This window comes from Leptosomus discolor, chromosome 3 (assembly GCF_034619465.1).
Source record: "Leptosomus discolor isolate bLepDis1 chromosome 3, bLepDis1.hap2, whole genome shotgun sequence".
Classification (NCBI taxonomy): Eukaryota; Metazoa; Chordata; class Aves; order Leptosomiformes; family Leptosomidae; genus Leptosomus; species Leptosomus discolor.
The window spans coordinates 71,166,711-71,190,574 of record NC_141393.1 but is presented as its reverse complement, the minus strand read 5'-3'; the positions used below and the strand labels follow the sequence as shown (position 1 = coordinate 71,190,574).

The window sequence follows — 23,864 nt, the reverse complement described above, 5'->3', positions numbered from 1 at the left end:
TGCCGTAAGGGTAAGGGAACCGGGGAAGAGGACAGTCCCCCTCCCCACAGACTCCCTCCCTGGGACGAGGGCTCTGCAAAGCGGTGGCGGTGGCAGGGCTGTCACGGCACGCTCGGCCCACGGCCGTCCCAGCCAGCTCACGGTGAAGCGGCGCCTGCCACGGCCCTGGGGAGAAACGGGCCGCGCCGGCAGGGGACAGGGCCCTCCTGAGGGGCTCTGAGCCGGCTGCAGGGCACGGCCGGGGCCAGCCACAAACGAGGGGTCCAGGGTCCAGGCCACCGCTACCCACCGCGCTGCCACCCGTGGGGACGCCCAGCCAAGCCTCACCCGCTGTCTCCCGCAGCAGCGCCGGGCCAAACAGCGCCCGGCCGGCTGCCACCCACCCACTCGAGGCCTGGCCAGCCGTGACACCCCGCCGTCACCCCCCGGCCCCGACCGCGGCCCCACCTGGCCGCCGCCGCCCCGCTCTCCGCCTCCGTCCAAAATGGCGACACCCCCCACCGCCACCGCCAGCCTCTGCGGGGCGCTCTGGCCCGCCCCCGCCCGCCGCTCTATGGCCGCGCCCCCCCCCCCCCCCCCCCCGCGGACCCGCTTCCCCGCTGCCGGGCAGCCGCCATATTTTTTGAGGGCGGCTTCGCCCATTGTTGTTAAGGACGGCCGGCCTGGCGCGCGGACATGCCGGCTGGGGACCGCGCGGCTTCACTCGCACCGCAGCCGGCGGGCGGCCATGTCGGCTGAGGGCAGGGCTGGGCCCAGGGGGTGGGGGGCGAGGGCTGAGGGATGGCTGTGGGGCCGGGCTGCCGGGCTGCGGTGGGCAGGCTGGCTGTGGGGTGGGCCGGGAAGGGAGCTGGCTAGCTGGGCGGCGAGCAGGCCGGCTGTGGGGTGGGCAGGCCGGCGGTGGGGTGCAAGTGGCCAGGACAGACGCCTCAGGACAGATGCCAGCCCACGCAGCATGGTCCCTGGTCCCCTCGGCACGGGGACAAGCTTTATTGCCCTTTTCCCAAGGCACCCAGGCTGGGCGAGTTCCTTGTTTCCCCACTGCCTCTGTGCCGACCTAACCCACAGGTAGAGCACGCAGAGCTGCGGGGTCAGGGTTTAGGGAAAGGGAGCGATCTCTGTCCTCAGAGCAGACCCCGACGAGACCTGGCGTGGCCCTGGCACAGCAGGAAGGCAAGACAGACCAGGCTGTGTCTTCAAGGAACCGGGTCCCTCCAGGCCTCCTGATGTGGCGGCAGACCTAGCAAGAGACTACAGAAACACCCAAGCCCAAAGGAAAGGAAGGAGATTTTCAGGAGGACCTGCTCTCTCCTTCATTTTAGGTTAACGAGAGAGCGAGACATAGATGAGTGTGGCCACAATCAAACCGATGCTGAAGAAAACCTTGAAGATGTGGGGCACGGCACTGGAGCAGGCAGGACAGTCCCCAGCTCTGGGTTGCAGGGGCCTAACCACACGCTGCCGCTGGGTGAGGATGGCCTCCCTGGCATCCGCCCACTTGCCCGGGCCCCGCAGACGGTACTGGTACGGTGTGCAGGGCCCAAAGGCCACTTCCAGCGCCAGCTTGGGGTCGGTGAGGAAGAGAGTGAGCAGGTTGGGCTTGACCCCCACCTGGCAGGCGAGCTCATCCATGTAGGGGATGTAATCCACCTCGATGGTGTGCCGCCGGCTCCTCACGTACCTGTGGGCAGGGAGGGCAGGCAGATGGGTTTGGCAATGAGGGCACAAGAGGCGATGTGTGGCAGGGGCGATGCCTGCACAAGGTCCTTACCGCTCGGCCATTTTCTGCTTGGTTTGTGCGATATCAGCCAGCATGTCAGTGGATGGTGGCAGGTCCTGCAGCCCTGGGGAAAAGGGGGCTGTCACTGGAGGGAGGACTGTGCTCCTGCCATGGTCTGGCTGGCTCTGCAGTCCAGCCTGGCCTCTGCTTGCCCGTGGGAGCCCTTGGGGCTTTGGGGATGTGCCAGCACGTCAGGAGAAAAGCAAGAGGCATGGGCGAAGAAAGTTAATGGCAGGAAAGGAAAGGCAGAAGGTGGTTTACAAGCAATGGGGCCTGTTACTGGTCCCCGCAAGAGAAGATGAGTGCGAGGCTCGTTGCAAAATGCAGTGCTGGTTTTTGTTCGCATGAAGGAGCAAAAGGAGGATAAAAAGATGAGTGGAGGGACGCAGTGTGTGAGGGAATGCCACCCCCTGAACAACTTGCTTTTGCTATGGCCGGAGGAGCCCAGCTGCATCCCCCCAGACTGCCTTGCTTACCCTTGAAGACACGGGTGGCCCAGCGACACTGAAGCTCGGAGATGGGCATGATGGCACCCAGGGGCTGGATGAGGCCAATGAAAGCCAACGTTGGCTTCTCCAAGTCAGGGGGGAACATGAATTTGTAGAGGTGGATCTGGTTCTCCACCACCTTCACACAGCCCTCGAGGAAGGGGAAGGAGAAGCTGTAGCCTGTGGCAAAGACCACAGCGTCAATGTCTTCTCTGGTGCCGTCCTCAAAGATGGCAGCCGTCTCCGTGAACTCCTGGATGTTCGGCTTCACCCGCACCCTGCCTGAAATGATGCGGTTGGGCAGGTCGTCGTTGATGGTTGGGTGCTGGTCAAGGATCCTGGAAGGCACAGACAGACCTTGTGCAGGGCCTGGGCAGTGGGACAGGCAGCACAGGGGCAGGTCGTTGCCGGGGCGCTTACCGGTGCTGGGGCTGCAGGCCGTACAGCGCATGGTCAAAGCGGGCATTCACCTTCCTCTCCAGGAAAAAACTGATGGCGTTTTGAGGCAGCAGGCTCTGGAGGAGCTGTGTGAAGCGGCTGATATAGGAGATGTCGAAGGGGTACCCACCATCTGCCACCCGGTGCAGCACCCAGGTCCCACGCTTGGTGCTGAGGAAGACCTGGAAGGGAGGAGAGCGAGAGGAGAGGGAGAGGGAGAGGGAGAGGGAGCGATATGGCAGCATCCTTGGGACTGGGCTGGGTCCCCACTGTGCTCCTTGGACAGGGATGCTGGCACAGTTGCTGGGACCACAACCGCCACCCCCATCCAGAGGGGACGGAGTGCTCATGGCTGGGTGCTGGAGGGAGGGGAGCCCGCACGGGATGGTACGGGTTTGCTCGCTGCCCTCTGGGGTCTGAATAATAAGCCCCCCAGCCCCGGCGGCTCTCCCAGCACACCTGCTTGGCTGCGTGGCTCAGCTCCACTGCGATGTCGATGCCCGAATTCCCGCCGCCAACCACGACCACCCGCTTCCCCGTAAACCACTGCGGGCTCTTGTAGTCCCGGCTGTGTAGGTACCAGCCCTCAAACTTTTCCAGCCCTGGAAGAGAAAGGAAGCTGTGCCAGGCAGGGAGTGGCTGTCCCCCTGCTGAGACTGGTGGTGTGTTTTGTGAACAGGCTGGGACGAGCATGACCAACGGGAGCGATGCAGCCCTGGGATGGTGCCCAGAGAGGTGGTGGCATCTGCAGCCTGGGAGATGCTCAGTGTGGCCCTGAGTGTCCTGCTCTGGCTTTGGGGCTGGCCTGGCTTGGTGCAGGGCTTGGACTCCCATCCTAAAATCCTCCTGCAGTTCCTGTCTGGTGCCAGGTACTGGGGGCAGAGGAGCAGCCGGGGTCTGTACCATCCCACCAGACCCTGGTGACGGTGTGCTCCAGGCTGTTCCCCAGACAAAGAGGGTCTCCACGGCTGAAAGCCCTCCAGGCATATCTGCCTGGCACCCAGAGGAGAAGGCCACCACCAGCACTGAGTTTTTAAGCTTTGCTGTGGAGCTGGAGAGACCAGCACATGCATGGCCAGCAGCTCAGGGAGTCTGTCTCTGGTGGAAGAGATGAGCTGGCACTGGTGACACCTGCCTGCAGGGCACTTTGGTCAGGCACTGATGGTGCAGCAAAAGCCACCAAGGACAGGCCACCAAGAGGAACAGCATGCTCGTGTGATCCCACCTGGTCCGTTAACATGTCGAGCCATTTTTGGCAGCAACCAGAGTGGGGTGGGGGTTAAGATAGAGAGGAGGGTTGTCCCAGGGGTGTCAGGGACCAGGCAAGCAGCCCGCGGGGCAGTACCTGGGAAGGTGCTCAGCGGGAGGTGCGCTTCGCTGTGGTGCCCAGTGCACACCAGCACGGCATCGAAGACGGCCGCCTCCTGCTTCCCCTCGCTCTCAGTCACCACCTCCCACTGGCCCGTGGTGGCAAAGTCGGGACGCTTGGCCACGTGGCACACGCTGGTCTGGGTGCAGGGGGAGCGGGCGTCAGGCACCCTGCGCCCCCCAGCCCCGCTGCCGCTGCCACCCCAGGCCCCCCCGTACTCACCCTGAAGCGGATGTGGCGGAGCAGGTCGAAGTGCTGGGCGTACATGCGGAAATACTCCATGATCTTGGAGTTGTGCATGTAGTTGGGGAAGTCCTCCGGGATGGGGAAGTCGCTGAAGCACATCATCTCTTTGGAGGTGTTGATGATGACAGAGCGGTAGATGCTGGCGCGGCCCTCCTCGGGGCGCTCCTGCGGGAGCGGGGCACGGCTCGGCACTGGCCAGGGACCCCAGGGCTGCCTGCCTGCCCTGCCTGGCACCTCACCGTGCCTGTGGGAGCAGGATTAAGCCATTGGGTGAATGTATCACCCGTTCCTGAGCCCATCACCGTTCCACGAGTGCGACCACCCACCCCACAAAACAGGGAAGAGGAAGCTCTGGGTTGGTGGGGACCATGCAGTGGTGACAGCAGGTCATGGGGGGTCTTGTGCCTCAGTTTCCCTGCTCCCACCCCTGGCCCTCATGAGGCAGCACGTTCCCAAAGCAGCCTGGTTGCCACATCGGGTCTTGCCTGTTGCTGAGCCCCCTCTGGTGCTGCCAGCTGAGAGGCTGCTCCTGCTCACTGGGTGTCTGACCCAGCAGTCAGGCTCTGCTGCACTGGCTCTGCGCTACCAGCCCCCTTTCTGATCCACTATGGGCAGAACCAGCGGGCTGTAACTGAGCCACCCCAAAACCCCACCCTGGCGTGGTGCAGTGTCCGCCTGTCGGGCTCCCCCACCTGCATATCAGGGCATGGTGGGAAGGCTTGTCTTCTTGTAGGTGCATCCCCAGGGGAAAAGTCATCAGCCTCATTAGGTGGGGGCAGAAATGAGCTCTGGGTCTTCCCCCAAGGCAGGGAGAGCCAAGGCACAGAGGAGGGAGTGCTCTGTGCCTCTGCGTGGGTGAGCAGCACAGAAGCAGAGAGAGGAGCAACAGGGGCTTCCAGGGAAGGGCTGGACAGTACAGGGACCGGGACAGCCAGTGGCGTCACATGGGACTGGGATCTGTAGGAAAGGGGTGGAGGGGGACCAAGAGCAAAACAGCAGGGGAAGGGACGGATGAGACCGGGAAGGGAGGGGTGGGAAGGGGGAAGGCTGAGCTGGGGAAGCAAGTCCTGGGGTAAGGTCCTTGGGGAGGGTCCGTCAGCCTGTGCTGCTGCTGGTGGGAAGGAGATAGGTGCCATGTGGCTGGCCCACCAGCTGGCACCATGGGGACCTCCTGCTGCCACAGCAGTTTTTCTTTCCCGTCCTTTTCCTTGGAAAACTGATTGCCACACACATGCAAAGCTGGGGAGCAGTGCTTCGTTAGCTTCCAACCACCTACCCCAGTCCCATCCGTGCTGCTGCCGTGGGGCAGGCTGGCGCAGCACAGGGCTTACCTCAAAGCGCCAGAGCCCCCCGATGTCCCCGCTCCTCTCGAAACATGTGGGAACCAGCCCCTCATCCAGGCAGCATTTCAGGGCGCACAGGCCAGAGGCACCGGCACCGATGATGGCTACTGTCTGGGCAGCCATGTCCTACGGTGCAGTGGTGGCAGGGATGCTGGGGAAGCCTCAGCCGAGGGAGAAACACGCTCAGGGGGGTGCAGAGCCTGGCGGGTCACACAGGGGGGATTTGTGGTGCTGCTCGTTTGGGGATGGCCATCCCTGTGCTTCCCGTGCGTGACTGAGCTCAGGTGGGATGTCACAAGGTGTGTTTCTTCCAGACATGATCTACAGGTTCCTCACGCCGCCGTGCCACACCTTCTGCCCGCATCCGCCCTCCCCAAAGAGCTCATTAGCTTCTGTAAGTAAGTGCTTAATGTTGCCGACGCTGCAGTGGAAATTCCTGGGCGTGGGGGGTGAGATGTGGCCACGGTCCAGATTTTGGCAGGTTGTGGTGTGGAAAACAAAACTGGGGGGATGCTCGGGGCACTCGTGGCTGGAAGCCGTGCCGGCCCCTGTATGTGATGGCCTGGACCCCCTGTCACCGCTCCAGGTCCCCAACCCACCCAGCCATCCTTTGGAGGTGCAGCGTGCAGGTGATGAGGGTGGCACTGAGCCGTGCTGCTCTGACCACCGTGACCCACTCTGGTGGTGCACCCTCTGGGCGAGGCTGTTTTGCTGTGGACACATATATGTGCATGTGTGTGCCTGCAGCCTGTGCTGCCATGGAGCTGGGGCTGCACCGCCGGCACAAGGCCCACCTTAAACCCGTGTGCATCCCCCCAGCATGCAGGAGGTCATGGTGGTGTCAGTAACGGGATGGACGCCTGGCTCTGTTTAACACATTTATCCAGTTAGGAAGTCTGCTATGACTCTTCTAGTTAGCTGTTGTGTGAGTGTGACCATGGTAGCACGGCTGGGTGACAGAAAAGCCTGGCGTGTCCCTGCTGGGTCGAAAGCACTGGCTGAGAGGGACTGGATTTTACCCTGCATGTGGGCAGGTTTTGTCCTCTGTCCCTGTCAGTGGTTTCCCAGCGGGAGGCACAGAGTGGGCGCTGAGGTGTTCTTTGGGCAGCCAGGGAGGCTCTGTGCAGCTCGAGCTCAAGGTGTGGCCGCAGAGGGACCGCACCAGGCAGGAGGAGAGCTCCTGCCAGCACTGGGGGTGCACAGGCTGCCGCGGGGCAGGGGGTGGCCAGCCAGCCCCCCTGGCGTATTGCAAAGCCTTCCTTCCCTACACGTAAGCAAAAATGACAGCGAGGATGGCCACAGCCCCAACCAGCTTGAAGATGAGGGGCATGGCAGAGGCTGATGCTTGCTTCTCCACGTGTCGCGTCTGCAGGGGCTTGAGGATGCGCTGCCGCTGGGTGAGGATGGCCTCCCTGGCATCTGCCCATTTGCCCGGGCCCCGCAGACGGTACTGGTACGGTGTGCAGGGCCCAAAGGCCACTTCCAGCGCCAGCTTGGGGTCGGTGAGGAAGAGAGTGAGCAGGTTGGGCTTGACCCCCACCTGGCAGGCGAGTTCATCCATGTAGGGGATGTAATCCACCTGGATGGTGTGCCGCCGGCTCCTCACGTACCTGTGGGCAGGGAGGGCAGGCAGGTGCTGGCCGCAGAGATGGCAGATACCCTGCGTGCTGGCAAGGCAGTATTGGATGGACTGCCATTGAGAAGGATCAGCGAGGTGGGGGTAGCATGGCCAAGCACATTCCTGCTGTCTGTTGGCACAGCCAAAAGTGCTGGGATGCAGCCACGGGACAGGACGGGTGCCCACAAACAAACAGCCGTCCCAAACTGGCCCCCTCCCCGTTCCTGGGGGATTCTTACCGCTTTGCCATCGCTGCTCTCTTCTGCTCGATGTCAGCCTCCATGTCGTACCGTGCGGGCAGCTTGTTCAGCCCTAGAGAGGATGAGCCACAGCATGGGAGTGCTGCACCCCACTGGCAACAGCGGCCACTGTGGTGCTGCCCTTGCCTGGGTGCTGTGCCCCTGCCGGCACCACCGTGGAGGGTGGTATGGCACCCGACGCATGTCCAAGGTCCTCGGGATGGGACGGAGCAGCCCATGGGGCTCAGGGTGTGGATGTCCCTGTGCTGCTCAGGCAAAAACCCAGCTCAACACAATGGCTGCAAGGCAGCCATGTCATCTCCCACAGCCAGGATGGCACAGTCAGCTGCTGCCTCCCAGACATGGCTGAACACCATTTGCCCTGGTTTTGGAGGTGCAGGCTCAGGCTGCAGCCACAGGGGAGGTTTGCCTTGCTTACCCTTGAAGACACGGGTGGCCCAGCGACACTGGAGCTCGGAGATGGGCATGATGGCACCCAGGGGCTGGATGAGGCCAATGAAAGCCAACGTTGGCTTCTCCAGGTCAGGGGGGAACATGAATTTGTAGAGGGGGATCTGGTTCTCCACCACCTTCACGCAGCCCTCGAGGAAGGGGAAGGAGAAGCTGTAGCCTGTGGCAAAGACCACAGCGTCGATATCTTCCCTGGTGCCGTCCTCAAAGATGGCAGCCGTCTCCGTGAACTCCTGGATGTTCGGCTTCACCCGCACCCTGCCTGAAATGATGCGGTTGGGCAGGTCGTCGTTGACAGTTGGGTGTTGGTCAAAGACCCTGTAAGGTACAAGGAGCCATCAGGTTGCTGGGGTGGGGTGTCTCTGCTCTGTGTCTCGCTCCAGCCACTGCTCCCTGCTCTGGGGATGCTCATCCCCAGGGATGCTCATCGCTAGTGGGGGTGGTCCCCTAGGGATGCTTGGCAACTGCCACTGCACTGGTGCCACCAAGGGTCACTGGAAGGGGCAGCGGTGTCTCCCTCAAGCGTTGCCTGGGCACAACACAGCTATTAACTGAGTTTCCAGTGCTGGCGCCTTGGCCCCAGCCTGGGCACAGGGAGCGTGGAAATGGCCAAGCAGGGCTGGACGTTTGGGAGGCAGAGTGTCCCTCCTGGGCAGGGGGAGCATTTGCTGGCACCTGTGCTTTGGCTTCAGGCCGTAGTGCGAGTGGTCGAACCTGGCGTTCAGCTGCTTCTCCGTGAGGTTGCTCACCACGTTTGGGCTCAGCAGCTTCTGCAGGAATGTCTTCACGCGGGTGGTGAAGACGATGTCAATGGGGTAGCCCTGATCTCCGACGCGGTTGAAGACCCATGCGCCCCGGCGGGTGCTGAGGAAGACCTGGGCAAGGAAGTAAGCATCACCTCCTGAAGGTTGTGATGGTCCTGGGGGGCTGCCCTGGGGAGGACACATCCTTGCCCCAGGATTGCTCCTCTTCGTGCTGCCTAAGCACTGGGTGAATACCCGGAGGGCAGAGAGAGCCAGCGGTTGGTGCCTCGCAGACAGAGGTAGAGAAGAAGCGCAGGGGCAGCCCCAGCCCAGGGCTCAGGAATGGAAACTGGGGTATCCATATGGGATCAAGTCTCAACTGCCACCACTGCCTGGCAGCTGGGATTGGTGGGTGCTGGCAGTGCCAAAAGCAACGAGTGCTGGGATGGATCAACACCTTGGTCCTAGTGTCCTCGTGGAGCTGGCAGTGTCACGTGGGGGGCTTCCCTGCCCCTGGGACGCAGCTCACCTGCTTGGCTGTTTGGCTGATCTCCACGGCCAGGTCTGACCCCGAATTCCCAATCCCGATGACAACGACATTCTTGTCCGTGAAATCCTGAGCGTCCTTGTAGTCTCGGCTGTGGAGGTAGCGGCCCTTGAACTTCTCGATTCCTGTGGGCAGGGAGGAGGGACACTTGGCTTCCTGGCACTGGGCTGAAGGGTGGCCTTCCCAAAAACTGAAGTGGGAACGCTCGCTGGCCCAGCCAGACCACTCCTGGTGAGCATGGGAGAGATCTTGGAGCCAAAGCAAGGCAGGGAAATGCTGGGGCCAGGAGGAAGAGGAGCAGGGAGAATAGGGACTGCCACAACCAAAGTTTCTGGGGTCTGTCCTCATGCTGGGGTGCAGGGTGGTACCTGGGAAAGTGCTCAGCGGGAGGTGCGCTTCACTGTGGTGCCCAGTGCACACCAGCACAGCATCGAAGACGGCCGCCTCCTGCTTCCCCTCGCTCTCAGTCACCACCTCCCACTGGCCCGTGGTGGCAAAGTCGGGACGCTTGGCCACGTGGCACACGCTGGTCTGGGTGCAGGGGGAGCGGGCGTCAGGCACCCTGTGCCCCCCAGCCCCGCTGCTGCTGCCCCCCGGGTCCCCCCGTACTCACCCTGAAGCGGATGTGGCGGAGCAGGTCGAAGTGCTGGGCGTACATGCGGAAATACTCCATGATCTTGGAGTTGTGCATGTAGTTGGGGAAGTCCTCTGGGATGGGGAAGTCGCTGAAGCACATCATCTCTTTGGAGGTGTTGATGATGACAGAGCGGTAGATGCTGGCGCGGCCCTCCTCAGGGCACTCCTGCGGGAGCGGGGCACGGCTTGGCACTGGCCAGGGGCAGTGACGGGGACAGATGGCTGGGGCTGATGTGGTGGTTCACCTTTGTGTGGAGCCCCTGCCCCTCAACCTCACCCCCAGGACCCTGCCATGGCCGGCTGCATGCCACCCCACCAGCCGCCACTGATCCTTGTCTGCCACAGTGCTGACCCCCAGCAGGACACGTGGCCGGTGGGGTTTACCTCAAACCTCCAAAGTCCTCCGATGTCCCCAGTCCTCTCGAAGCAGATGGGCTCCAGCCCCTCTTGGAGGCAGGCTTTGATGGCACACAGTCCACTGCTGCCCCCTCCGATGATAGCCACCCTCTTCACCATGCTGCCCTCCACCACTGGGTCTCTGCCTGGGGACAGTGCCAGAGAGCAGGGCTGAGGGGCGACGGCTGCAGCTGTGTAAAATCATGGCCCTGTGCACCAAAGAGGTCCCAAGCCGAGAGGCAGCCCTCCCTGAGTTTGTTTGGGGTTGTGAGGCAACTGCTATTCCCCTCTCCCCGACAGGTACCTGGCCAACGCTGGGGTTTTGCACCATCGCGGTGTGGCCTCTGGATGCCATGGGGAGAAATGCTACCGAGTGCCAGGGAGCCTCGAAATCTCCCCACCCACGCCATGTCCTGGCAACAGAGGTGTGCCAGTGTGCCCTACCCTGCCGCGGGGCCCGGTGGCTCCCTCCCATGCGGGCGAAGGCCCTTCCGCCCACCCTTTGCCATCTCCCTTCCCTGCGGGGGTGCCCTTCGCACCGCCCCAGCGCCCGCTGCGAGCCCCCAGCCCGCAGGGAGGCCCTCAACCGACCTGCGGCCGTGGGAGCTGCAGCCCAGGGAAGGCCGGCGGCAGGCGAGGAGCCGCGCGAGGGTCTCTGCGATGTCGCCCTGACCCGTGACGCCGGACGGTGGCCTGGCCTTATTGTGCGCAGTGGTGGTGAGCGGGGCCTCCGTCACTCCTCCCACCAGGCCGGGGAGAGGAAGCCAGCGCCCAGCTGGCTCCCAGCCATCTGCTTGGCTTTTCCGCCAGCGGGTCTTGCCACAGCCTCAGACGGTGGGGAGAGGAGCTGGCCCAGGCGCCTTGTCGGTGGGGAGAGGAGCTGGCCCAGGCGCCTTGTCAGGAACACCCGTGTAGGGACACAGCCCATCCCCGTGGCAGCATGCCGAGTAAACAAACAGCGCCCTGAACTTTTGCCTCTGGGATTATCAGGATTAGCCCAGTCCTGCTTATGCGCATACCTGGGGGCACATACAGCTCCGGCTGCTCCGGTAGCACCTGGCACCGCATCCCCGACATTCCCTGTGCCCCTGGGCTGGGCATGTTGGCACAGCGTCCCCAGAGCCGCAGCTTGCTCCTGGGCCATTGGAGTCCCCGGGGCCAGGGGGACGCTGGTGCGAGGAGCACCGCGCTGGCTCCCGGTGTGTTGCTGGTGCCAGGGTGGTGGGATCAGTTAGGAAAAGGCTCTCCCCAGCAGCAGGAGGCACAGACCAGGTGGCTCGGGAGCACACCACTGGCTCCTGGCACACTCACAGCCGGACAGCCCCTGAGGGCTGCAGGGGAAATTTGCTCTCCTGTTTCTGGGGAGCTTTGCCCCAGAGCTTTGCAAGGCACAGGGCTGCGGAGGGTCTGAGCTCTGCAGCTGAAATGGTTTTAACCTTCTAAAACTCATAGGATGTTTGCAGTATGTATAATAAAGCTCTTTCTGTCCCTCGCGGCTGGCAAGGGCTGATCTCTGCCCGGGGCAGAGGCACCGAGCTGTCAACCCACACTCTGTGCCTGCCTGTCAAAAAGCATCAAAAATGTCTCTTACCAGGCAAGGGGATCAGCACGGGGATGGCGAGGAGGCAGCACTGGCAGTCCTACCCTCCCCGCTCCACTTTTGGTTGCCTTCTGGCTCTTTTGAAAGCTCTGTAAGGACTGCCCAAGGGCGACAGGTACAGGGGATTTCCAGCTCTCAACCCCACGGCCGTGCTATGAAACCTCCGTGCAGGTTGCCTTCGAATTTGCCCTTCTCCCTTGGCAGCTACAAGAGGCTGTGTGGCCCTGGACTTTGTCCCCGTTATGTTTGGGCTCGTGGCCTGGCCGAACCACGTCATCATGCACAGGGGACCACGAGAGTGCACCAGGGTCGAGCCACGGCATTTTGGTCAAGACCAGGTTGCTGATGTTTGCAGGAAAGCCACGGTCCCTCATGTCTGGCAAGCACCCAGGATGTACAGTGTGGTGGGCAGCGCATGCAGACACGTCTGCTCAGGGCTTCTGCAGCGAGCAGAGGTGCCACGGGACAAGCTGAGCAGAAAGCACCAGTCTCCTCCTTCCTATCAGCGGGCTGACACCTATGCTTGGAGGAGCAGTGAAAAGTGACAAGCACAAGAGGAGTCCAAAGGTCTCGCTGGTGGAGGTGGGGAGAAGCAGAGCAGAGGTACTAGGGCGGTGAGATAGTCTGTGACCCAGTAGGGCTGTACACTGGTGATGGCAGGTGACACCAAGCAGCTCGTGGAGGGTCCTGCAAGTGAGCTGGAAGTGACTTTTTCCACAGATGTGCACGCAGGAACAAGCCACAGAGGCACAGAGTTGCTGCTGTGCTCCTCTGTGGCCTGGAGACAAGACCCCAATGGCTGCAAAGAACCATTTGGACGAAAAGCATCCCCATGTTTGGGAAGTAGGGCTAAGATGTTTTGGCACAGCCCTGAACACCCCAAACCCTGACGACAATGGAGCATGCTGCGTGCCCGTGATCTTGCAAAGCTTGTCTCTGCCTTGGGGTGGGACGGCTGGTGTGGGTGGCTGAGTGCTGCAGTGCACAGGCCAGACTGGCCCAGCCAGCTGCCAGGCATGCAGCGCAACCCAGGGGATGAGGTTTTTTTGGTCACTGGAGTGCAAACCTACAGCTGGTACCTTCACTGGCTGACTGTGCCAGTGAGTCAGTGCTCAGCTCTGGGGGAACCCTGTCATGTCAAGAAGTTTCATTTCAGCCCCTGTATAACTGATGGTGGGTGACATACAGAGATGGGGTGCTTGCACCAGCGGCCCTCAGGCTGCTCCTGCACACTTCACCCGGAAGAACAGCACACTGAAACACTGCCTAGTTTTAATACAACTTAATCCATCTTTTCCGGGGCCTCAGGGCACCATTACAGCCTCACCTCGTCCCAATCACCCCCACCCACATGCTGGGAGCACTATTTAAGCTCAGTCCAGAGCCCTTACCCCCTGCCTGACTATAGTCCCTGTTGATGTGGATTCTGTGCTTCTCTGGCTCAATCTCAGCCCCAACTCATTACAGAGACTCTTCACGGTCCTCTCCTGCCAAGGACAAGCAGTCCTCTCTGAAAAGCAGGCTGTCAGGACTGATGGTGCCAGGGTAGGAAAGCCAGCCTGCCTGGAGCCCAGGGAGCTGGTGGTGGCGGTTGGCAGAGCCAGGACTTCTTGCTGCAGGAGGTGGAGGTGAGGCTCGGCTCCTGAGGCTGCTCAGCAGCCTGGGTGAGGGTCTATTGCTGGCTGCTGGGCTATGGGGAAGGGGCTTGCTCTGCGGTGCACTGTCAGCAGCACTGGTAACATGCTGACAAATGGGAATTGCTGTGAATGCACTGTACCCCCTGGGAGACTGAAAATCCTGTGGACGGGAAAAGGAGCTGTGAAGCTCTGCACAAGGGCTGCAGGAGCAGGCTGCTGCTGGGAGCTGCTTCCCCTGTTACCTGCTGTCTTGGAGAAGGCATGGATGAACTCTTGGTTGCACTATCCTTTCCCCATGGCACTGGGAGCCAGGTATCTGTGTTCTCATTGCTCTCAATTTAAGTACTGCACTGAGGCCAGAACTTAAGCAACAGGGAAGAGATGCAGTGCTTAGGAAGGTGAAGCTCTATAAACCTGAGGACGGACCCCAGTGAGTTCCCTCCAGGCAGACATTATGGAGCAGACTGTGCAGGGCATGCTCGTGACAGCAACACAGTGTATTTACAGCCTACAGATACACAGGTGATGGCAGAGACATCTCTGCAAAGCCACAGCTACCACATACACCATGGGCTAACGAGCAGGTGCCCAGCAAGAGCATGTAGATTCACAGTATCAGCAGTGAGCTGCCAGATGAATGTGCCAAGCCCTCTCCAGGGCTCTGCAGGGACTGGTTTTTCCATGGGAGAACAGTCAGTGCAGCTGCTTGGCCAGTGCACACCCTGCCTGACAGCTCATCAGGAGGGCAAGACAGCACCAAACGTCTAAGTGCAGGCCCAGGAACCTGCAGCACCGCTAGTGTTGAAGTCTTGGCTGGATAGATGGAGTCTAAGATATGAGTTCAAGTCCTAGGACCCCTTCCCTGTGCGTGCTTAGAAAACCAGGTGCACGTCTTTTCCTTTGGAAGGGATCCAGCCGTCAATGGCTCCAGAGCGCGAAGAGGGCCGGGGCGCTGAGTGGGGACAGCCAGCAGTACTCCACCACGCTGTACAGCGCGTAGCCCAGCAGCAAACCAAAGAGCACGTCCGTCATGTTGTGCCTGCCCAGCATGACCCTGGAGATGCTGACGATGAGAGCCCAGAGCACCACGAGGACCCGCAGCGGGACGGCAAGCACAAGGTGGCGCAGAATGAAGCGGCAGACCAGGGCGGCTCTGGTGGCATGGCCGGACGGGAAGGAGTACTTGTCCACCGAGATGGTGACGAACATGTCCATCTTGTTGTGTGTCGGCCGCCGCCGCTTCACGAGCCCTTTCACCACTGCCACCAGCACGAGATCCAGCAGCAATGCTAGGAGACAGTAACAGTCAGTGAGCAAGGTTTGGGTCTGGGGCTTTTTTATTCCCCCCCCACCCCGCCCTTCATGGAAAACAAGGCAAGAATCAAAGCAAAGCCATTAGTTAAGAAGAAAGCCCTTGGCTACCAAAACCTGCTAAGAGAAGGCGGTACTTCCCATGGCTACAATACCCAGGTAGGGGAAGCATGGCACTCGTGCAGTGCTTGGCCTTCTGCAGCACGATCACATCTTCAGTCTCTGCTCTTGCTGCACGCAGCCGTCGTGCAACACCAAACCCTCTGCCTGCCACAGACAACAACAGGGCTCTGCCCAGCTTGCACCCAAGGGATTTGCTTTGTGCAAAATCTGATCTCACCGTGACTCAGGGCTCAAACTGACTTAATCTGAAGGCGACAGGGGGCTTAATATGCCCCACAACCCCCTTTCTGACAGCCTGTGCTGACTGAGCACTGCTTCGCTTACCCTCCTGGCTGGTCAAACTGACCTGGGTTAAAGATCAACCCACTTCAGCCACAGCTCAGTGTGAGGGGCTGTGAGTTTGTGTGATGCCAGGGCTCCTGCAGTCTGGCCTCTCCCTGCTGCTGGGGGATTAATGCCAGAAAGTTAACCACACTTTGGTTCTCAAGAGCTGAATAAAGGATGATTTAAATAATAGTGGCTTGCTCCCAGAAAGCTAAAGGCTGTTGTGGCAGAAGCCAGAGGCGAAGCACCTGTGAGAAGTGTTCAGCCAGTATCTGTCAAGAACAGCTTCTCACGCAGGACAGATGGTGCTTTCTCCATCCCTGTCTGCTCAGCTAGTGCAGCGCTCACAGCCAGGGCTACTTCTTCCAAGTCTTGTGAAAGACTGACTTCCGCTTGTCCTAAGGCTTGTTCCTGGACACCAAATCTCTGAGTTCGTTCTCTTCAGTTTGTTCCCTTTGGTTAATCATTTAAGAACAAATATTTTTTTTCACATGTAAACCTAGTTCAATTGCTTTTTCTCTTTTTACATACGGTTTGGGAGATTTAGCTTCAACATTAAAGAACAATCCTTCCACACACAAGTGCTGCAACCCTGGGACAGGGTCCCAGAGAAGTGGGTGGCTCTGGCCCACAGCATCGAGGGCTGGACAAGGCCCTTGTGCTGGGACAGACCTCCTTGGAGCAGAGGCTAGGTTGGAGGCCTCCAGGTCCTGGGACTGTCCTGGGACTGTAATTTAACCATGTGCTGCTACATGAAAAAGATGCACTAAACTGTATGTTTCCCACCAAGCAAATTTCAATTCAAATGCTAAGTGTGTGATACCAATTATTTGCAACTTAATAAAAGAGTAAGAACTAGGAACCTGAAAAGGTCTGTTGCTCTGGAGCTACTACAGTTTCTAGACCAGCAAAAAATGCAGAATCCAAGTATAGCTAATAGGACAGGATGCTGGGGGAGGGGGGGAATATTACACCACACAAGGTTAAAATGCATGCTTTAAACTGAGTTTCCTCACTGGCTGATACGGATCAATCCATGCAGGTACTGCCTGCAGAGAGCCCAAGGGTGCAGGTGTCTTGTGGGCCAGACCAGCTTTTCAGGGAATGGGCTGGTGTTGCAACGCCAGGCAGCTGCACATGGAATAACATGTTGTGATAAGCCGAACAGCTGAAAGACGGTTCATCTCCCTGAAAGTTCTGCGCAACTACAGAAGCAGTTTATCTGTCGGGAGTGTCACAGTGCATGCTCAGAGCTGCAAAGGGTGAGCCATACCCATGCCACCACACCCTCCAGCTGCAGCGTTACTGACTCTGCTCCCAAGCACCCCAGATGACCCTGCACCAGTTAGTCAAAATCAGCTGGCTCCCTCGGGGCTGCAGGAGGCTGAGGTTGACTCAGCTCTGCCCCGTCTTTCAGATCCCATCCTCCCCCCCCCCTCGGCTCCAGCCAGCCCTGGCCTGCAGAGCCCTTTGGTGAGCCCCTAGCCTCACCGAAGAGCAGGTTGAGCAGCACTTCCCTGGCCGCTGAGCTGTCGCTCTGGCAGAGCCCGCAGAAAGTGCCGAGCAGCCAGGGGATGCCGTGCCCCGAAACCTCGATGACCTTCATGAGGGGCCGCGCGCTGCCCCAGGCCGAGTCCTCTCCAGCGCAGACGCCCAGGCGCTTGGAGGCCCAGAGGTCGATGGCGAGCAGGGAGCGGAGGGCGATGCCCAGGAAGGAGGGGTTCAGCTTCATGCAGTCCTCCTCGGGCAGCGGGGCCGCCGTGGAGCCGCCCGACTCCTTGCGGCGCGACGGGCTGTCCGGGGCGCCGGGGCTGCGCTGGCTGACGAGGGACAGGAACTCCAGGCGGCTGCTGCTGCCGCCGGCGCGTCGCTCACGGCTGCTCCGGGGGCTCGGCATGGCGGCAGGAGGTGGCCTGGGACAGGCGGGGGTCGGTCACCGGCTGTCAGGCCTGCTCTGGCACTGGCACGCCGGCGAGCCGCCCAGGACCCCCCCTGTCACCTCCTGCGCGGGCCTGCTTCTCCCCGTCCCCGCAAGCCGCTACCGGCCCCAGGCCTGCCCCCGCCCCCTGCCCGGCACCCCCGCCTACCGCTACCGCACCGCCGGGGCCCAGGTTCCCCCTTCCCGGTGTGTCCCCGGGACACCCTTTCCCCCCCAAAGGACGCCCTCGGGTGTCGGACGTCCCACCCCGTCCCCCGCTACCAGGCGGCCCCGGCGCGGCCCCGCTTCCTCTTCCGCGGCCCGTTGCCGTGGAGCCACGGCGCCCCGGGGCGAGGCTGCGGCGCCCCCTGGCGGAGCGGAGGCTCCCGCCGCTCCCCGGGGCGGGGATCCGTGGGAGCGCCCCGCCTCCCTCCCCGCCCCCCCCCGCCCTCCCGCCGCGCACGTGCCCGCCCCGGCCGGCGTACGGCAGCCGGCGAGGGCCGCAAGAGGCGCGGCGGCGGCCCCTTCGCCCTGCCGGCGCCGGTGCGGGCGCCGGTGCGCGGGCGGCGATGCGCGGCGGGCGGGCGGCGGCGGGGCGACGGGCCCCCCCCCCGGCCCCGCGGCTCGGCGGCGGCGGGTGACGACGGCTCGGCGGCGGCGGCGGCGATGGGGTGCCTGCAGAGCGTGGCCTGCAAGGCGCGGGTGCGTCGGGAGCAGATCGTGGTGTCGGACGTGTCGGCCACCATCGAGCCGGCGGCCACCGCCATCGAGGAGAGCTCGCCGGTGGTGCTGCGGTACCGCACGCCCTACTTCCGCGCCTCGGCCCGCGTCCTCATGCCGCCCATCGCCCGGCGGCACACCTGGGTGGTGGGCTGGATCCAGGCCTGCAACCACATGGAGTTCTACAACACCTACAGCGACCTCGGCGTGTGAGCACCGCCACCGGCACCGCCGCGCCCGCGCCGGGGTGGGGGGACGGCACCCGGCACCGGGCACGGCACCCCGGCTGCACTGAGGCGGGAGTGGGGATGGGGGTGCGGAAGCCCTGCGGTGGGCACCGGGCAGGGTACAGCCTGGGCACCCCAGCACCTGGCGTGGGCATCCGCCCGGCTCACTGCCACCCGGGCGCTGCAGCCCCAGGCACCCCGCGTTGCACCCCTGCCCCACCCCTGCACCCACCGCCGCGCATGGGCGTCACCTTCACCCAGCGCCCACTCCCGGCACCGTCCTCGCGCCCTTCGGAGCCGACCCTGCAGTACCCTGGCCCGGGCAGCGCCTGCTCCTCTCGGCCTACAGCCGGCTCTGGTACCCGCCGTGTGGCCTCACTCATTCGAGGGCTTTGCGGGTACCGTGTAGCGTTTCTTCCGCGGCCGGGTCGTGAGCACGGGCAGTGCTGGGGGGAGTTGTCCCCTTGGCTTGTGTTAAAAGGGAGAAGCTTTGCAGTGCTCGGCCGAAATGGCTGCTGGAAACCAGCCTTTCCCAAGGCCGCATGTGAGGGTGACTCGGGGACACTGAGGGGCAGAATTGCTGGCTCTGTCGCTGTGTCTTCTGCCGTTTGAAAGGGGTGATGCAAGAGGGGGCTGGAGATGGCTGGAGGGGTCCATTCTGCAGCTCACCAGTGGGCTCACGCTGCTGGTGCTGTGGGCTGCTGGCATGGGGTGGCAGGCAGGGCGGCATATACAGGCACAGGGGGAGCAGCGGGTCCTCGTGCTGCCTGCCCGCATCCTTGCGTCATGGCAGATTCACCTGCACGTGGCACCGGAGCACTTGGGGACGTTGGAGTGAGTGGAGGTCGTCACTTGTAAGGGGGATGGTGGCTGTGCATACCCTGCCGCTGGCAGCCCAGATGCATTTGAAGCCAGAGCCTGGACTCAGTGGGAGGTTTCACCAAAGCTCCCACGTGTGATTGCCACGTGGCGATCATCTCCCTTGCCGTACCCGCACGGTGCTGCTAATGTGGTCGGCAGCCAAGATTTGGGCTGGAATTTCTCCCCCAGCCATATTGCAGGGATTTCATTGCATCAGTGGCAGGCGTAATTGTGGTGTTTAATTATTGTACGTGTCTCTCTGCAGGCGCCTGTATTTAGAGGCATAAAAATTGCAGACTTTTATTGCAGGAAGGGGCTGCTGACTGGCTTGGCCAGTGCCATGGTTGCAGTGCTGCTCATGGATGGGGAAGGCTGTTCTCCTCCAGCGCAGGAGCTGACTAAGGAGTGAGGGTGACCCCAGAGAGACTCAGCAATGAGTTTTGGCCCAGTTGGTTTGATTGCAGGTTAATTAAAATAGTGTTGTGCTGGCAGAGTAAAGGCTTCAGCTGGCCGTGAGGGACTCAGTGAAGGAACTGAAGCCAAATTTGTTCTTGAAGGAGGTTCTTGAGAGCTTACTGCAGGCAGGGAGAGGGTCCCCATTCTGCTTGCCTCCCCATTCCTCGCTAGGTGTTGTTGCTGCCATTTCCCTCCTAACCTGGTCTTTTTCTTCCCATTCACTAGGTCAAGCTGGGAGCTGCCCGACCTGCGAGAAGGAAGAGTAAAAGCCATCAGCGATTCGGATGGTGTGAGCTACCCCTGGTACGGAAACACCACAGAAACTGTGACCCTGGTCGGGCCAACTAACAAGATCTCCAGGTTTTCGGTGAGCATGAATGACAATTTCTACCCCAGCGTGACGTGGGCTGTCCCTGTGAGCAACAGTAACGTGCCGCTGCTGACCAGGATTAAAAGGGACCAGAGCTTTACCACGTGGCTGGTGGCCATGAACACCACCACCAAGGAAAAGATCATCTTGCAGACTATAAAGTGGAGGATGCGAGTGGACATTGAGGTTGATCCCATGCAGCTGCTGGGGCAGCGGGCACGGCTGGTGGGAAGGACTCAGCAGGAGCAACCCCGGATCCTCAGCAGGATGGAGCCCATCCCACCCAACGCACTAGTGAAACCCAATGCCAACGATGCCCAAGTCCTCATGTGGAGACCCAAGCGAGGACAGCCTATAGTCGTGATACCTCCCAAGTAGAGCAGCGCCGGCGCGCGCGTGTGAGGACCTGGGTGCTGTCAGCCTGCTGCAAACGAACGGGGTTTGTGAGCCAAAGCAGACCTTTTGGGTTCTCTTGCCTTTGTAGCCGTGGTTGGAAATGCGGCTCCTCCTTAGTCAGAAAGAGAGCCTGGCTGGCACGGGGGTGCGGAAGAGGGATCACTGAGCTGGAGGATTTCCCAGAAGCAGAATCGAGTACTTCTGGGGGCTTGCAGCTGGCAAAGAGGCTGTCTGACCTAAACGACTCATCTTTCCTTGCAGGGCAATGCAAGGAGCATGAGCATGATCGAACCGTGCCTGTGGCAAATGCTGCTTTCCACCCAGCTGGAGGTAGAAGTGGAGACCACGCCTGCCGGACGTGGAGGGCTCCTGCTGCGACCCTTCCCGCCGGGGCGCAGGTGTTCCCGCGGTGTCTATACCTATGCATTTCGGATCGATAATCGGCCCCTTGCCCTGCCCACTGGGACTGGGCGGGAGGGCCCGGGAGCGGAGTGGAAGGTGGCCGTGCCGGGGCGCTGAGCGGGAGGCTGGCGCCGCTGCCCGGGAGGGGTTTTCCGCAGCGAGGGGAAGCGGGACACGTTTTGCATGCGTCTGGGTGTGTTTGGAGTAGTTGTGAGTGTAGGAGACGCCATAGCTCTTTTTTGTCTTGGAGTGAGGTCTAAGGGCAGGTTAGATGTCTTTTTGGTTTAAGGTGCACTAAATATTTGAAGTTTCTCCACTCTCCCCCCTCCCCGCCCCCAGCTCCAAGTCCTGCTGACCCTTCTCCTACAGAAGGAAACTTGATTCTCAGCCCAGTGAGAAATCGGGGGTGGTGCCCATTCACCCAGCCCGGGTGCTCGCTGTGTGTGTTGGGGTACCCAAACCGGCTTGCAGGTACCCTGGGACTCGCATGCTTCACTGCAGACCCAAGTCCCTTGCAAGAAGTTGGGTGCTTGCTCATTTTCTACGCAAATGCCGGCTCACGTGGAGACCCTCCTCCTCCTCAGCCTCCCACAGAGCAGGGTGGCTCCTGGCAGGAACACTGGTGGAGGGGATGGTGTGCCTTGCGGTAAGTCCCCAGGCTCTGCAGGGATGGGGGTCTCCTCTCCGTGGGTTGGAGGCAGGGATGCGAGCAGAGGCTGTGCAGAGCAGGCCTGGGGTTGCCTGGGAAGGAGGTGAGCGTGCTGCCTGGGCGCTGCCTCCTGCTGCTGCAGACGCTTGAGGGGTAACGGGGTTTTATTTGCCTTTCTCCTCGCCCCTGGCTGCCTGGGTGGCGGGCATTGTCTGGTCCACAGGGCAGTGCAGTGCTGTGGGCTGCGACCTGCAGTTCCCAATATCTCACCCTGGACATGCAGCAGAGGTGTAAGCCGGGGCTGCCCTGCCAATGCCCCGGGTGCCTCGTCGCTACTGGGCAGATGGTTACGACTTTCCCTGCTTTCTCCGCTCCATCCACCTCCCCAGCACAAGCCCTGGGGCTCCTCCGGCTCACGGCCCTGCCTTCGCACCACGGGAGGTTTGCGCTGCCCTGGGGGTGCGAGTAGTTCCTGCTGGGAGGGTCCCATCTTCTGTCCCACTGCCAGGAGGGCCTGGGGAGGGTCGCCGTGCTTGGCACTTCTGTGCAAAGCCTTTCCTGCGGTATTGTCAGCGCTGCTCTCAGCCTGGGGACGCCCAGCCTGGCGCTGCTTTGCTCCCTCTGATGTGCCGGCCCGTTCTCGTGGCATCGCTCCGCAGAGCGTGGCCGAGCTGCTGCAAAGCTTCAGCCATGGTTTGTGCTTTTCCAGGGCAGGATGTGCACCCTGGTTCCCGCTGGCAGAGGGGCTCCCCAGGCGTTTTAGACCAAAAATCCCTGTGCTACTTATTATTCTCGGTAGCTTTTGCTGCTGATTCAATTCTTTATTTATTTTTTCCTTTGGGAGTGTTGCATTTTGATGCCTCAACACACACTTCCCCGTGACGGGGGAGGGGTCCTTGCGGCGGGCTGGGACCCCGCTGCTTTTGGTGCCTATGTCTTGGGTTTCACTGGGAGCTGCAGCCTTGCGGTGGGAAGGTTTTGGAGGGAGAGGGGACTCTGAGCTTTGGTTTGCTGTGTTTTCTGGAGCAAAACTTCTACTGGTGTGGGAAGATGTCCTGCTCTTGTGAGACTCTGCCTGTGGTTTTCTCCTGGTACAGGACTGATGGCAGCCTTTGCTGTCACCGATGTTTTGTTTCTCAAAAAGCGTGAGAAGGGTTGGAAACTTTAAATACAATTTTCCTTAACATTTGGGGGAGGAGGAGGGATAAGTACCTTTCGGTTTGAAATAAGGCAGATGTATGCTTTTGACCCCGTGGGACAGAAACCTCTTTGGCAGCATCAGAGCTAAAAAGCCAGAGGAAGGGGTTCCCCAACAAATGGGTAGCACTGAGACGGGCTCCCTGCTGGGAAAGGATGCTGTGTCCAGAGAGGCTGTGCGAAGCCAGCTCCCCAAAACCTGTGGGGAAGGGCTGGGGCTGCATTCGGGGGGTTGTGTGCCAGCTGTCTGGGAGAGCGGGGATGCTGGTGCAGGGATACTGTTGGATTCATTGCCGTCTTTTGGGACGTGCTGGCTAGCTGGAGCCTCGGCACATCGTCTGCCGTGACACCGAGGCGGCAGCATGCTACCAATTCTATCCGTGTGTGTCTGCAGCGTCCGCAGGGAGGTGCTTGGTGCCGCCTAGTGCCGGGGCTGGGCTCAGTGCCTGGCCATAGCAGCGTGCCTGAGCTCCCAGGGCTGCCCCAGCCTGCAGGCAGGCTCTGGCTGAGCCCTGGGGCCATGCCTGTGTTCCCCCCCTCCGGGCTTCTGCCGACCTTCTGTGCCCGCTCCTTCTCCAATGGCTGGATTTAATGCACTTAAACTCATTTTGGTGTGTGGGTTGTCTCCGTGGGCATTTCCCCATTTAAAAAAAAAAAAAAAAAAAAAAAAAAAAAGTTTGCAAAAATTGTTTGCAAAAAAAATTTGCAAGCAACGTTTGCAAAAATTTGCAGGTGTTTGGCATGTTTGCAAAGGGTGTGTGTTCATGCTTGGGTGAGCGTCTGCCCCAGCTCGGTGGAGCCCGGGTGCGGGGCTCACCATGCTCAAGCGAAGGGGAAGGGAGGAAGGGAGGCGGCGGGTGAGAGCTCCCGTGTGCGAGTCCGGGTTTGGCTCATGTCCCAGTGGCCCACAGCCATACTGATGGGGCCCCCGAGCGGGAACCCCAGCTGCAGAGCCCACACCAGGGATGAGCACCCGGACCCCCGCGCTCGGTTGTCCAACAGCCCCGTGGGACACCGTCCCTGCGCCCTGCCGTTCCGCACCAGCACCCTGTCATCTCAGGGAGGGGCAGGTCACGGAAATGCCCACCCGCACACTCCCCTTGCCCTGGGCCTTGGGGTGCCCCTCGCCTCCGTCCCCATCCTTGGGTCACTTATTTATTTATTTATCTATCTATCTATCTATCTATCCATCTATCTATCTATCTATTTATTTATTTATTTAAGGTTTAAGTTATTTATTGGTATTTATTTACGGCTGGAAGTCGGGGGGTCATTTCTGCTGTATGGTGGGAGCAGCTGGGTCCCCCCCCTGCCCAGCCCACCATGTTTTGGGGTGCTGTCGCATGTTTGGGAGTGCCGCTG

At 61.0% G+C, this 23,864-nt stretch overlaps 3 protein-coding genes across 3 annotated transcripts; 1 reads left to right on the top strand and 2 right to left on the bottom strand.

The window, feature by feature from the left end:
• Positions 1-1,282: 1,282 nt before the first annotated feature.
• On the bottom strand, positions 1,283-5,784 carry LOC104349884 (flavin-containing monooxygenase 5). Its single transcript, XM_086462523.1, has 8 exons — positions 5,650-5,784; positions 4,295-4,483; positions 4,049-4,211; positions 3,163-3,305; positions 2,686-2,885; positions 2,254-2,603; positions 1,769-1,841; positions 1,283-1,678 (listed from the first exon to the last, which is right to left on the bottom strand). Exons 1-8 carry the CDS (start codon positions 5,782-5,784, stop codon positions 1,321-1,323), a joined length of 1,611 nt encoding a protein of 536 aa, XP_086318649.1. The 3' UTR covers positions 1,283-1,320.
• Positions 5,785-6,833: 1,049 nt separating this feature from the next.
• Positions 6,834-10,437, bottom strand: LOC104353663 (flavin-containing monooxygenase 5-like). The gene is made up of 8 exons (XM_086462521.1): positions 10,300-10,437; positions 9,893-10,081; positions 9,648-9,810; positions 9,262-9,404; positions 8,665-8,864; positions 7,958-8,307; positions 7,519-7,591; positions 6,834-7,271 (listed from the first exon to the last, which is right to left on the bottom strand). The coding sequence occupies exons 1-8, from the start codon at positions 10,429-10,431 to the stop codon at positions 6,926-6,928; spliced, it is 1,596 nt and encodes a 531-aa protein (XP_086318647.1). The 5' UTR covers positions 10,432-10,437; the 3' UTR covers positions 6,834-6,925.
• A 6,421-nt stretch (positions 10,438-16,858) lies between these two features.
• Positions 16,859-20,236, top strand: FAM78B (family with sequence similarity 78 member B). Its single transcript, XM_086462520.1, has 4 exons — positions 16,859-17,214; positions 17,510-17,566; positions 17,643-18,153; positions 19,714-20,236. The coding sequence occupies exons 1-4, from the start codon at positions 16,881-16,883 to the stop codon at positions 20,234-20,236; spliced, it is 1,425 nt and encodes a 474-aa protein (XP_086318646.1). The 5' UTR covers positions 16,859-16,880.
• The last annotated feature ends 3,628 nt before the right edge of the window (positions 20,237-23,864 follow it).

Excerpts from the sequence above, each read along its gene's own strand:
- LOC104349884 (XM_086462523.1), bottom strand. The coding sequence starts at position 5,784 with ATGGCTGCCCAGACAGTAGCCATCATCGGTGCCGGTGCCTCTGGCCTG. Across the intron at positions 4,212-4,294 it reads TCCGCCACATCCGCTTCAGG|ACCAGCGTGTGCCACGTGGC; the intron begins GTGAGTACGGGG and ends CCCTGCACCCAG. Across the intron at positions 1,842-2,253 it reads GGCCACCCGTGTCTTCAAGG|GGCTGCAGGACCTGCCACCA; the intron begins GTAAGCAAGGCA and ends CCTTTTCCCCAG.
- LOC104353663 (XM_086462521.1), bottom strand. The coding sequence starts at position 10,431 with ATGGTGAAGAGGGTGGCTATCATCGGAGGGGGCAGCAGTGGACTGTGT. Across the intron at positions 7,592-7,957 it reads GGCCACCCGTGTCTTCAAGG|GGCTGAACAAGCTGCCCGCA; the intron begins GTAAGCAAGGCA and ends CATCCTCTCTAG. Across the intron at positions 7,272-7,518 it reads AGAGCAGCGATGGCAAAGCG|GTACGTGAGGAGCCGGCGGC; the intron begins GTAAGAATCCCC and ends CCCTGCCCACAG.
- FAM78B (XM_086462520.1), top strand. The coding sequence starts at position 16,881 with ATGCCGTGCCCCGAAACCTCGATGACCTTCATGAGGGGCCGCGCGCTG. Across the intron at positions 17,215-17,509 it reads GCTCGGCATGGCGGCAGGAG|GCGGCCCCGGCGCGGCCCCG; the intron begins GTGGCCTGGGAC and ends CCCCGCTACCAG. Across the intron at positions 17,567-17,642 it reads CGTTGCCGTGGAGCCACGGC|CGCCCCGCCTCCCTCCCCGC; the intron begins GCCCCGGGGCGA and ends GATCCGTGGGAG.